Consider the following 14090-nt stretch of genomic DNA (forward strand, 5'->3'; position numbering starts at 1 on the left):
AGATGCAGGATTAATTAAGATTCAGAAGAAAAAAAATCCAAACGTATGTTGATTAGAGCTAAAAAAGAAAATTGGGGAAAGGGGGGAGAGATCATATTGCCTTTGTCGTGTAGCGTTATAGGCTGCTTACATTTCATATAGATTTCACACTTGCTTGTCGTGCAGCAGCCAGGGTCAGACCAAGCAAACCATTCCCACAATGACTGGTTTTCCATTCTCACTACATGGTCTGCCACTTGCATTTGGCCTAGATTGTGACATACCAACACAAATTCTACAAACAGATTTTCACTTGTCAGTAGTCCCTTAAAGAAAAAAGGAACGCTTTGGACTCCAGCCACACTCAGATGCAAGGGATTTTTAGAGGTGGATAGAGCAAGACACCACAAGGCAAGTAGCAAAGGCAGGCCCCTCAAAAGTCAAATAATGAGTTAGTACATTGTTGAGTAGTGAGGTGTCAAATTTTGGAATGGCAAGATAGATCTTAATAAGCAACTTACCTACGGTTGTCATCATCACATGCATCTTTTTTTTTTGGCAGAAGAATGCAGATGTGCTGAAACACAAAGTTATTTATTAACACAAGCTATTTAGAACTTTGTGTTATTATGATTTATATTTGTGTTATTATCTATATGACTCCTCTTGACACCTCATTGTATGAGAATGATTGTAATGTAAAAAAAATTGGAAATCATTTAAACAATAAAATAACATACATCTTACTTTTGGTGGCACAGAAAAAATCTTAAACTGTATATGAAAAGGGGATATTGTACTAAAACGTAACATGTATTTAATATCAGAGAAGCATACAATGCTATGTTGACTCATGATGTTAGTTTGCACAAAACCAGTGAGACTGTGGTCTCATTTTTCAGTACGGTTCATCTGGAGGGTGTGGCTAATTCAGGATACTAAGATCTTAGAGTTTAGCCAAGGACAGTCTGGGTGTGTTCGTCATATTGTGTTTCCTTTTGCTGCTCTTGTTACAGCATCGAAGCACTATACACATACATGAGATAAGGAAGTGGCCCAATGAGCTCATCCAATACTGTATAATTTCCAGGCATCAGGAAGCACTATCCACCACAAGCCCCTGCTCAATTACCCATTACACACATTTTGGCAGTTAATTTTAGTAGAATATATTGAATATATTTAGGTCAGGGTTAAGGTTAAGGTTAGGGTTAGGCTATCCACTCCATATCTTCCGGGTTACAACTGCCTGGTTCAAATGATTGCATATTTTGGGGGACTTTGCTTAACTTTTCAATGCAATCTCTATGTGTGACTGGGTCATTCCACAAAAGGAGGACATTTTACATTTTGAAAAGTATAATTTGCATAATGTTCAAATTTTTTACATTAGCTACAATGTAATTACAAAAATTGTATTCTTCTGGCTATTAGTACCAGTTAGTAAATCAACTGTGAAGCAGTGAATTTGCATAAATGCAATTTGTGCAAATATTGTATACTATCGAATGCCCTGTAGATCCAGTTGAAAACTAAATGTGTTCTTCCAAAATCTGTATTTCCCTCCAATTTCTTGAAATGAATTAGTCCTTTTTAGGGGATCAGAAAGTAATGATATCCAAAGGGTTTCCCCATTGTTTCAGTGAATGGGCTGCACTTCGGTTATCAGTCCTCCCAGGCCACAAACATGGACCTCGGAGATAAACCCCACAGAATGGACTTCCTTGTAATTTCTGTGCGTAAAAAAGCCCCAGCAGTTATGTCTGACTGAAAATATAATCATGCCATTAGACAACAAGCATATAAAGCAAACCAAATAATTCCTCCTCATTTCACCTAGCCACTGTTTTTCTATGTACAGAGGAACGCCTGTTATGCATGCTTATTGTTCTCCTTCTGCAGGAGATGGTATGTTTGTACAATGGGAATAGATTTCGTTATAACAGTCGTATCTCTTGTGGTTACTGAGTAAGATACTTCTGAGGCTTCTATCAAAAGAAAAGAGACAGATTTTATTTCTCTAGGTGTTGATGATTAGGGATAAGCAGGTCAAGGTTTCATACACAACATCTGTGGTTTTCACACTGTCTCATTCCCAATGGTAATGAGTCTTATTCATTTTTGAAACCCTTTGAAACAGCCCTTAGGATATCTGATCAAATAAAAAAACCCAAGGCAAGCATTTTTCTCTGATGTTTAGAAAAAAGACAATAAAAGCATTGCCAGACTCATGCATATTGTATCACAAAATGGAAAGGCAAGGCAAATGTACTGATTATAGCATGTATCAATTTGTCATTGCTACTCAGTTGTATGGTATAGTACATTTCTCATAAATAATCAAGAAATATAAATCATGTTTTTTAGTCTTTTAGTCGCGATTATGACATTGGGAATTATTACATCTTAATTCAACCAATAAGTACAGACGTTAATCCCATTGTCCAGAGTTACTTCTTTACTCAGGTTTCCACAATATTCTTTGTCCTGTGAGCCCATCCCCCAATCACCAACACTACTAGCCCTCACCCCCTCTTCTCTCCCAAAGGTGTTTGTTTATTCCTCCCTCCAGGCCACAAGACCAAACCCCAAACTCGCCGTCAAAGAACATTTTGAAAGAGAAGATTAAAGGATATAGAAAAAAACTGGGGTAGTAACTCAGCTGACCCGGCCATCTGTGCTTCACATGCACAAGACTAGCACATTAAAAAGACAACGCAGTATTCAATAGAATATCATATTTTGTACAAAATGTACACTTAATGTTTGAGGAGGGAGACAGAGAAAGAACGAAAGATAGACAATGAAGAAGGAAAGGAACTGTGGGAGAGAGCGAGACAAAAAAATGAACGAGAAAAGAGAGCCAGAGACATAACGTGGGGGAAAGAGAAATAATATTGTGTAACAGCTTCCCCTTGTGGTTCAAAAACACATTTTCGAGTATTTGTTTACATAAAAAGTTTAGGCTACCATTTAAAAAATTATAGACATTTCTTTCAAATGTTTTCACATTGCTTAGTCCCTTTAGCAAACCTATCTAGCAGTCAAAATATATTTCGTGGTTGTCATTTTGTGCATATTTGACATTGTAATTGGTTTAGGCTTGAAAGCCAAACTCATGAGCTCAGCACCCTACGTTTCTACGTTTTTTATCTACTCTATACATGGCCTTGTTGTGTTGTGTTGTCTGTTTGTATTGTATCGTGTTGTCTGTACATATTGTCTGTGGTTGTTGTTGGTATGAGAGCTGTGAGAGATACCTGAATTTCCCCACGGGATTAATAAAGTATCTATCATGATTAAGTATGTTATCAACGCTCTACTTATCCTTAAGATTCGGCGGCAAAAGCGCAGGCGCGGTGGCCAAGTGGTAAGGCGTCGGTCTCGTAAACCGAAGATCGCGGGTTCGAACCCCGTCCGTGCCTTTTGAAGTGCAGTTCATTAGCATATGTAATTGGGATTGCATATGCATTTCCTCTCTTACGCTCATAATAGATTAAAAAAATAAATAATAAGTTAATAACTCCATGCAGACACTGACAAAGCAAGCAACAACCTTCCTCCTTGAAGAGTTTTACAAGTAGCTTATTCGAGTAGACAGAGGGCGACATATCCACTACTGTATAAATAATAATTATCTGCATGATAGACATGACATTTTTCAATAAAGGGTTTACCATGCCAAATGTTTCATTTTGAATTAACAAATGTTTAGAGAGGAATTTGCGAATGTCATTGGAGTGTACACCATTCAGAAAAATCCTAACTTTTTGTCAATATCAGATCCACATATCTGTATGAATGTCCTATGTTGGGAGATTTGGTAACGGAAATGGGTCACATCGCAGGCCTACACATGTCCCAACTTGTCTCTTATTGACAATGGTTGAGGCAACAGAACTAATCCATTAAGAACTAAAATGTTTGATGCCAATTTCATTTGTGTTGTTTACTTTGGAGACGAAATCTTACCCCCTCTCGGCCTCTCATACCTCGTGGCGTAAACCATGAACGCTGTTTGAGAAACTGCTATTGAGATGTTAGAATGCACTGAGGCAAATCTACGAAGCACTGCTGATCTCACCACTAGGAGCACGTAGGCTATAGCCTACTTAAAGAAACAACAACAGATAAAATCCGACAAGATGGTCATTGATGCCCAGCTGACTGATTTGATTTTTATCAGGGTAAGTTTAAAGCAATATTATTGTATACAGGAGGTTGTTCAAGAGGTTGTTCTTAACATTGATACGGTATATCTGAGCGTTTTACGTCGTCTTTCTTGCAGGGCTGGGCACGCAGGTGTTAGGTGTCCAGTGGTCTTTATCAGTCCGTCCTAAAACATTTTTGTGGGGATGTAACGTACACTGTTATTTGTCTGTGCATATAAGTTGCATTATCTCGCAGGAAGTATTAATGATCAATGGGTGTTAGTTATTATCCGTCGTTACATTTCCCAGGGTGGTCTGTCTGAGCACCAGACAGATTGTGTCTGAGAGTACCTGAACTCTCCAGAGATCAGCAGACAGCGTCTCGTACTGCAGACTCGAGTCACTTTACTAAATGCGCAATACAGCAGGTCGTGTTCTTTTAGCCTTTTAGTCTTCTTTTACAGTCTAATATGGAATATGTACGTTTAGTTGGCACTAGAATTATTGATCAATTGTGTTTTAAAGATTAGAAAACGGTTCATTAAATGCACAGAATCTTGTATAATAAAACTGTTCTAAAGTCTTTGTGATTCTTCCTTAACAGAAGTATAGACACAATTTAGGCTATTACAACATTATTTTAATCCAGTGCTAAAGTGAAATAGCAATGCAGTGCTATTAGTACACAAAATCAGAGGACAAGCCTCAGTATTCATGCTCTATTTTACCAGACTACATCAAGTGGCTTATAGTGGTCTCAGTGACGGGATATTGAGGGCAAGATGAGTTGATAAAAATCCAACTGGCCCACAAAGTCCCGCTTCTGGCATGCAAGCTATCGTCTAAAATGTGAAGACCAACGTAGGCTATTTCTCTATTGAATTACTGAAATACAAATACTATTAACTAAGCAATACTATAGACTAAGAATAGTTTTAAACACAGCACGGAGAATGAGGGGCTTTTGGGGGCACGTGTGTTTTAGTTTCACAGTCATAATGCCCCTAAAAATCCTTATTGCTCTTGCATTGATCTCCATGTGTGGTGATTTGGCTGTGGGGGATAAAACTGGGATCCGATGTCAATTCATCTAACACTTTGCAGGCTGTCTATTTTAATAATACTTTGTATGTGTTTGTGTGTGTAACAACTTCTCCAAAGTGTTACAAAATCCTGTAATCTTTAGTACAAAGGGTGGTTCTTGAAGTTGTGTTTATTTAAAAACATGTCTGTTGATGAACATGTCTCATGTAACTGCAGGGCTGTAGAATTGTAAAGACATCAATGACAAATTACAGCGTGTTTTTCTGGGTCCATCAGGGGGTTTCTTAATGTGGTTCTGTAATGTAAAAGCCATGTGTTTCAAATCAAAGCCCACTTTGTTCCATCCTAATCTTGAGGCAAACACCAAAACGTGTATTTTCACACACGTTAGTACAGAAGCATGTAACACAACAAAAGCTATCAACATTCATACTAGCACTGGTTTTCTCAAACAAGGTGTTGGTAGAGGGTTTATGCATTTGGTCATCACAGTTTAGATTTAGTGCCCTATTAAGTTGTTTTGCACTGGAGTTTGTCTACTGGTCTTACTGGTTTACATGACACATGCTCACTAAATAACTTAAGAGCATTTTCAACCCAACAGATGATTGTAACCAGTTTTTCAACAGATCTGTAGATGTCATGTTTGTCACCGTAATAAGAGGGGGAAAAGTGCCAGTTGTAACCTTTTTGTCACCTCATGTTTTCTGCAGAACAACAAGAACATTCCAAACTGACCTGAACCTCAATAACATGGGAGTGCTGTGCTTCTACCAAAATGACCACAAGGAAATTCCTAAATGGCATTCTGGGTCCTAACAAGTTGAACCGATTCAATAAAAAATGTATTGTGACAGAAACATGATATGAGAGAGAATAAAAATGAATGGGTAAATACTGCTAACGGCTTTAGCCCTTCAGAGAAGTATGCGGCAGATCATTTGCACTTAATTAAGTAATTATCAGCCTCCTCCTAAATGGTTTGGATTCTCACAGCCACTGTTTAGATTCCAGATGTGACCAATATAACTTAGGCACTGCATTCCTTATAGGTGTGTTTCTGAATTGTGCACCTGCCTTTGCATCAACTCATTTCTCCTCCACAACCATTCCCTTGACGACAGCATACATTTCGGTTAACTTTCAAATTTTGTTTCAACGTCTTTTGACTTTCTTTAAAAGACGTACCTATTTATTATCCTGTTTTGTTACTCCTAAAGCCCTCACAACGATCTCTGAAACATTAGGGGACTACAAGATAGAACAGCTGGTACAACCAAAGAAGCACAATGTTGACATATGACAATTGCATGAATTGAGTTTGCCCATAGTTTGTAGATCCTAGAGGAGGAAGAGGAGAGCACAAAAGCCCCAATAGCTGTTTAATCATGTCGTCTGGCTGGCTTCCATGCTGACAGGCAGCTAGATATGACCATTTGAGGTTGGAAGAGTCTCTCTTTCTCTGTCTCTCTTTCTCTCTCTCACCCTCTCTCACAATAACCTTTTGAGTTTTACAGGTATAAGTCAGGTATTGTAACAAAATGTATTATCTCAAGCTAAAAGTGGTGAAACCTGTCATGGCCACAGCCGTGCCCCCCTGTTTTTGGTTTTGCCCTGCCCTATTGTTTCCCTGTGTCTGTCATTGTCTTCACCTGTGTCTCGTTCAGTGGTTTAAGTTCTCGTTTGTCTTATCATGTCCACCTGTGTCGTGTTTGGTTCTGTGTATTTAGGTTCCTGTTTTGTGTCCAGTCTTTGTCTTGTCCTTAACCTTGTTACCGTGAGTACCCTGTCTGTTTTCCCTTTTAAAAGAATAAACCCTTTTTTTGATTCTATGCTACCTCTCCCACGTTTTGGCCCTACCCCCCGGACACAACGTAACAAAACCATCACTTATGGGCAAGACATTTGTTTTAAGTCATTGAGTCCTAAATCCCATATCCTGAAGTTAAAAGCTTTGAAGATAAAAGCATGATGTAAATATTCTTATGAGACAAAGTCTGCTTTACGTGAACATATTGAAATGCTTTGACAGTCACTGAGGCAAACATGGTGTGAGTGCAACTGTAGTGCCTAGTCATAGAGAAAGGGAGAGATACAGATACAGTAGCTTGCAGGGGACCTCTGCAGGGTAAAGTATATTGAAAAATCTCACATGACAAGCCACCCTCACACTGTGAGAAGGGATACATATACCCTTTCTGCGTCCACAGTTATATTTAGATCTTCAGCACAACCGTTAAACAGAAGACGTCATTATGCGTTTAGGCAACATATTATTAAGCCTTTAGGAGGCATTTGTTTCTTTCACCCTGAAAACCCTATGTTTTTATTGAGTACTTAAATCAGGCATGTCTGGCATATCATACGCATACAAGGGAATGAAATAAATTGGACTTAAACTGTACTTGGTGGAAGCTCATCAAAGGGTATTTAAAGGAAGGAGCCTCTGGACTTCTTAAGCCATTTTACTTTGGGGTTTTTTAAGTTCACTGAACTCTTAAGAGTATTGTCCGTGGTCAATTACAGATTTATTTCACTTATCAATTGTTAAATCCACTGCAGACATTTGGTATATCAGTGCAGGACTTAACTGACTAACTTGCTTATGACTGCAGTCAGTGGTGTATCCTGTCTCTGCAGACCCAGGTCATGTATGTGCGGTCCTGAGAGAAGTTTTGAGAAAAAGAACTGTTCTGGTATGAGGTCCTTACTGACATCTTATCTCTATGTTGTATTGTGGAATGTGAGATTCTGTTTTGATTCCAACAGGGGAAAACGTGTGATTTCTGTTGTAGAATATTGAGGTACATGCAGAGACACACACCATCCTAAAATAAACAGCTAAGTAGTCAGTTGAGCTATTCCCATGTAGAAAAGGGAAAGGAAAGAATAATAAGTAATCTTATTTTTCTATCAGTGAATCTAAACGTTCAGCTGACTGACCAAAAAAGAGGATAATCGTTTCGCTAAAGAAATGTTTACTGATACGAGTCACAATTTATTTTTCATGAATGAAGACTCCCATCTGATTTATATAATGATGATGTTCTGTTTCAATAGTGAGCATATTTTTGCTGTGTAATAACTTACTATAAGCGTCTCATTGCTTGTTCTCACAGAAACCTATACTCATTCACATGAGTCAGGAGGGGGGTAAAACATGCCAGGCAGAGCTGAAATACGCCTCCTCACCTGATCACAGCAGTGCAGCCTGGGCCAGAACTACAAGCACATGTAGGCGGGCCTCCTGCATCCACAACAGAACAAATATCCATTTTGAATAGATGTCTGAAAACTATATTTGAATAATCACTATGTTACTGCATTTGTTGTTATTACGAAATACCCTTTTCTTAATCCCGAGGTAAGGGAGAATTTGGGTACGGTTCAAATTTAAATAAAACTATGAATAATAGGGATTGGGCTAAATGAATTGATTCATTTTAAATCAGATGAAGAATGTTCTTACTAAGCACAAAATGAATCCCACAAGACCAATCCCACAAGACAGGCCAAGACATGTGTCCCTGCAACTCAAATGCTCCAAAGTGATTACACTTTCTTCCTTGCACATCCCACATATTAAAAATGAATATAGGACTGAAACATGGCTAATATCTCGTATGGTTTTAGCCAGTTTTGTGGTTTGTTATGTATAGATCTGTACTGAGTATATTTTAAAATGCTGACCTTAATGTTTTGTTGTGTTGAAATGTTTTGTTAATTTTGTGTATGATATGATATACCACGTACAGTGAACAGTAATATGTATACCAGTATATAGAATATTGAAAAATAGACCTAAGAAATAACTTTAGGAATCAAGCAAAGCTAACCCTCAACCCATTCAAATTAAAGAATTTCCAAAAAGGAAGAAAACAAGTAAATAGAAAATAAAGGATTAAAAGCCTTCTCTCTTCTCCTGCCATGTGACAGCTACAGCATATGACTTCCATAACTTCATTGCTCATTACCCAGTGAAGGCTGGACACAATTGAGCAAGTGTTTGTGGGCCATGCCCTAGATACTTGTTTCCCAGTTCTGAGCTCCGTCCACTGCGCAACAGCATCCTCTCCCATTTCAGGCCAACTCAACATTGGTATGCTACAGGCTGTGAGGAGTTTCACATGAGAATCCCATGTGAGCTCAAAAATGGGGCAGAGACTTTATACCACAATTTTCCCTGTGATAGGGGAAGTCTATCACAGGCAGTTTTAAAAAGTTACTTTTTAGATAAACTCATAGGAAGCATTGGCATTCTTAACATCATTTCACATCGATCATATAATACTATGACTGAAAACGAATTTATGTGCAATATTAGTAAAATGGGGTGGGTAAAATGACTTGACCGCACTCACTTTTACACATCAGATGTGATGAAGACATTATTATTGTTTTGAAAGATTGATCATGCATTTCTCAGCTTGACAAGCATCCGCATTGTGTTGCCTCTATTTAGACTGTTTCTGATGCATGAGTTTCAATGATTGAATGAGTGAATAACTAAGCGTTTGACACCACCTGCTGGTGGGGAGTACTTTATGATAGTGTGCAAAACAGTAAAGCGACAAGCAGGTGGGTCACTTTTTACCAAGATTTCAAGCCTGTGACTTCTTTGTCATGATGAATAACCAAGATGACATCTATTGAGCAGACAAGACTTGAAAGAAAACTCTGTTTTTAGTCCTCAGTCAGAAACATCCACAATAATTTTTTCTTCTGCTTTTAGAAACATCCAATCCCAGTCTTGTAGTAAATACCCAAGGTGCCTACCTCTGTAATTTACATTTTACATTTAGTCATTTAGCAGACGCTCTTATCCAGAGCGACTTACAGTAAGTACAGGGACATTCCCCCGAGGCAAGCAGGGTGAAGTGCCTTGCCCAAGGACACAGCGTCAGTTGGCATGACCGGGAATCGAACTGGCAACCTTCGGATTACTAGCCACCTGACTCCCCTGTAGGCTGTAATGCATACATGTCATGGGATGGAGATCTAACTAGGCATTGGAACCCTTTAGAAACATTGTCTTTGTTGACAACCTACTACATCACAGAGGATAATCTGAGGAGGACTTTTTGAAGAACCTCGACTGAAAGTACATCAGAAGTTAATATAAATACATTTATATTATTTACATTTGGACATGCAAATGGAATTCACACCATTGCTAGCCAAATTATGACATGACGTAAGGTGAGTTTATAAGTATAAGTATGTTATAAATCCGTCTATAAAAAGTACCTTAAGAATAAGATAAGAATATGGAAGAGAGAATTTCACACAAACAATGTGAGAAAAAGACTTGTGTATTGGCATGCTCTAAACTTTTTTTACCATGGCAACTGTAGGACGAGATGGCAGGCTTGTCATCCTGTGCCCACAGGGGGAGCCAGACTCCTCAGGAACAGCATTTCCTCTGCCAGCTATCTCGTTCTGAACATTTACAGAACATTACACACATGGGATACAAGAATTAGCTCCAAGATTCATGTAGATTAGCCACTGATACAACATCAAATTTATGCAGGACACTTTTTTTCTGATAAGGATTGATAATACTTTTTGTATTGCAGGCAAATGCCAGGTACTTGGAGCAAAAATGAGTTCATTCAGAATATGAAGGAAGGAAAACATACCATAAATTCCCAAAACATGAGGCAGCTGAGGTTTGAAATCTGACACACAGAGCAGAAATACAATGACCAAATAAAGTATCATCAGAAAGTATCCTACAAGTAAAGTATTTTATAATAACTGATAATGGAATTGATTTTTTAAGTATTTAACTGACACTACAGCATAATGTAATAGATTATTAAGTCACAAAAACCTGTGGAGACAACACTGAAAAGTACATGCATATAAACTGGTTGGAGTGAGAAGTAACATTCAACATGGGTCTCAGTGAGGTTTAGGGAATGTGAGTAGACCCTGTGGGAATAACAGGTAAGGCACTACAACTGGGTAGATAAGGACACTATTGTGAAAACGAGAACCACCGGATATTACCTTCTCAGAGAAACATTCCACCCTCTCCCTTTCAATAGAGAGCAGCCAATGGTCTGTGAAGGTGAAATCTCAATACGTTTCTACCTCGGTATCAAACACTCTTTCAATGGCAAATTCTGTGTTAATTTTTAAATTCTATACAGCAAAAGCTATACAGAACAAGCTTATCATTCGTGTTCACATCTAACACAAATAACAAAGAACTACACATGTCCATCTACGTTTATTGAGTCAGTAAATATTGCATGTTGGTTGATCACATCCACAGAGGAAATCCGGCCACAAGGCATATTTCTGAATGAAAGGTGCCTTTCGCAAACATTTGGCGGCCTCCCTGTCACACTTGCAGAGAATCTTCTCACATTTGTCTTTGAGATCATCTGGAACATAAAAAGTAGAGAAGGTTCCTTCAGTGACTGGGGTGGTATTTGAAGTAAGCTAGTTTAGTTGAAGCTTAAAAACATGAGTTAATGTCTGGTGTTTAAGTAAACACTGCAAGGGTGTTCCGAGCCACGTGTTTTTAAACGGAGCAATTACTGTGGTTCAAAACAGCTTAAAATACATCCAAATATGGGTTGGAAACTACCCCTTTCCTGCCCATCCCCTTCTAACTCTCCCACAGTATGTGCACTGTTATTGTTTATGTATATATTTTTACTGCAACACACGCACTTGGGGATCACACATCTTTAAAATTGCATTAAAGGGAAACCGTGTTGTGCAAATGTGTTGTGTTACAGTGTTGGTGATCTTCAGACAGTAAAAATGTGTCAACATTTTTCTGTTTCTAAGAAGCCACTAGTGTTCACACCACTCAGGTCAGATCACAGGGATTTCACTCAGGTTTTAAATGAACAATAAAAGTAACACTGTAAACTTAATGGCTATTATGCACTAATAACATATAATACTATCTGCCTTGATGTATTTTAATTTATATGATTTGAGAATGCATACCACACTCTGCTTTCTTGTCATCACACGTCCAATGATACTTGTCTGTTTTGGTCTGGCAGCCAGCAACTTCTGCATCCCCATAGCAGCAATCATGTTTATGGCAACACCTTTATAAAGGAACACAAAAGATCCTTCTCTCTAATTGAACACATTTTTCAGATAGTTATCCTAATAACCAAGGTTTTAACATATTAGAAAATGACAAACAACACAAGCTGTATGGCTCTATGGCTCAGAAATGCAGTATACAGTTTGCGGTCAAGTACATTTACTACTGATGAATACTGTACTATTTAATAATTGTAGAGGATGGCTGGGTAGATGCATGGAGAGCAATATCACTGCTGGTGTAAAGCGGAAATCCTGGGATTGGATGAAGCAGTTGGAGTTGTAGCTAAAATTGTTTGTGGTATAGAGCTTGTCTGTGATTAGGGGAGGAAGGAAGCAATGCAAGAACAATTTGGTGAGAAACTGGCTGTGTCTATTTTCAAATGGCAAATTAAGGGAAGGGTAGAATCTTGCATATCTTGTGGCCTTTACAGACTAAAGTGGTCTAAATATCCCAGTCCCCCTATAGTCATGCACTCATAGTATGTGATGTTGAAATTATAGCATGCATATCATCTTATATTAAGGAGCTGTTAGGAGTAGTATCTATAATCACACTCAAATTATATGTGGCACTGTAAAATGATTAGGTCCTTTTGCCTCACCAGTCAGCCCTATCTCTGGGCCAGCCCTGACCACCCAGTCCACAGTAGCAACCGTACATCATGTAAGACAGGGCAGATCTCCCTGTGCTACACTTGATGACCCCTGCCAATTCTAGCAGACCTCTCTTGGTTCGTGGGGTCCTCTGCTGTGCCAGGCAGGCTACCCCGACTAAAGAAAAGATGAAGAAAGACAAGTTTGCGATGAGTTTATCACTCATTCTTACTCTATCAGAAGTATCTCCAAAAATGAATACATTTTAATCTACAGCAGTCTGCAAAAGCTTTAGGGTAGCAAATCATTACATCATTTGTATTATGGCACAGTTGCATAGTGTGAACTTTAACTTGTGTTTCTATTCATAAGTTACCCTTCATGAATTCTCTCTGTATGGTAGGCTACCTTGAATGTCAATTTGCACATCTCTGTAACAGATTAAGTTTTAATTTTTTTATTTGTCCAAACAAGTTTATTAATTCAATTAATTAAGGCAACTTCAGCACGGGAACATGCATCACATAGCATAATAAACTTGTTTCTCTTTTACCTGGCTTGGATATTATTCAATACAAAAAGCTATAAATAGCCATAATGTTGTCTTTGGTGCAAAGAAAGTTGAAAAATCACAACATGGAGTTAACGCTGCCAGGGGGATTATAAGAGATGGTACTATATGATTCCACAATTTTGTTCATTTAAGCGACATCGGATTGTTGAATTACTTTTTCATTTATGTGAAGGTTCCTAATTTTCAAAAAATAAGTACTCAATAAAAGAGCGACTACTTACCACTCAACAGAAGAAGCGCACGATAAAGCGTAGTCATGGTAAGATCTGCAACAGGCTACTACTGCATGCCCCTTATTTACAGTCTGGTGAACATAAGCATTCAGTTGGCAGCTTTTTTTAGATACTGTCTTGAATAATCCCTTGAGCATCACTCCCTCACTCGAGGACGCTCTAGCATAATCCATGAGCAAAGATTGAAAGTGGCAGTCTCTTTTAGGAATGATACAAGTTAACGAAATGTAGCATCCTAATTGATTAAACTTTACATTGCTTCAGTCTCAAACTTTAATTATCTTTCAAATGCTAGCAGTAGATTACTGGGATAGACCGTTGTTTTTCATTTGCGACCATGCCATGAACGTTAACCACATTTTTTTGTCTTGTTTCAAAACTATTCAAATTTTTCTGTCATTTTATTTTTATGGTGGATTTCATGAATGTCAC

The 14090-nt window shown here is 38.2% G+C and overlaps 1 protein-coding gene and 1 non-coding gene across 2 annotated transcripts; one reads left to right on the top strand and one right to left on the bottom strand.

Annotated features, from left to right (window-relative positions):
- Positions 1-3332: 3332 nt before the first annotated feature.
- trnat-cgu (transfer RNA threonine (anticodon CGU)) lies at positions 3333-3404 on the top strand. Its single transcript has one exon. It is a non-coding gene; the product is annotated as a tRNA-Thr (tRNA).
- A 7991-nt stretch (positions 3405-11395) lies between these two features.
- On the bottom strand, positions 11396-13998 carry pla2g10 (phospholipase A2 group X). Its single transcript, XM_062447733.1, has 4 exons — positions 13647-13998; positions 12860-13028; positions 12147-12253; positions 11396-11569 (listed from the first exon to the last, which is right to left on the bottom strand). Exons 1-4 carry the CDS (start codon positions 13681-13683, stop codon positions 11421-11423), a joined length of 462 nt encoding a protein of 153 aa, XP_062303717.1. The 5' UTR covers positions 13684-13998; the 3' UTR covers positions 11396-11420.
- Between the last annotated feature and the right edge of the window lie 92 nt (positions 13999-14090).

This window comes from Osmerus eperlanus, chromosome 2 (genome assembly GCF_963692335.1).
Source record: "Osmerus eperlanus chromosome 2, fOsmEpe2.1, whole genome shotgun sequence".
In the NCBI taxonomy this organism is placed as follows: domain Eukaryota; kingdom Metazoa; phylum Chordata; class Actinopteri; order Osmeriformes; family Osmeridae; genus Osmerus; species Osmerus eperlanus.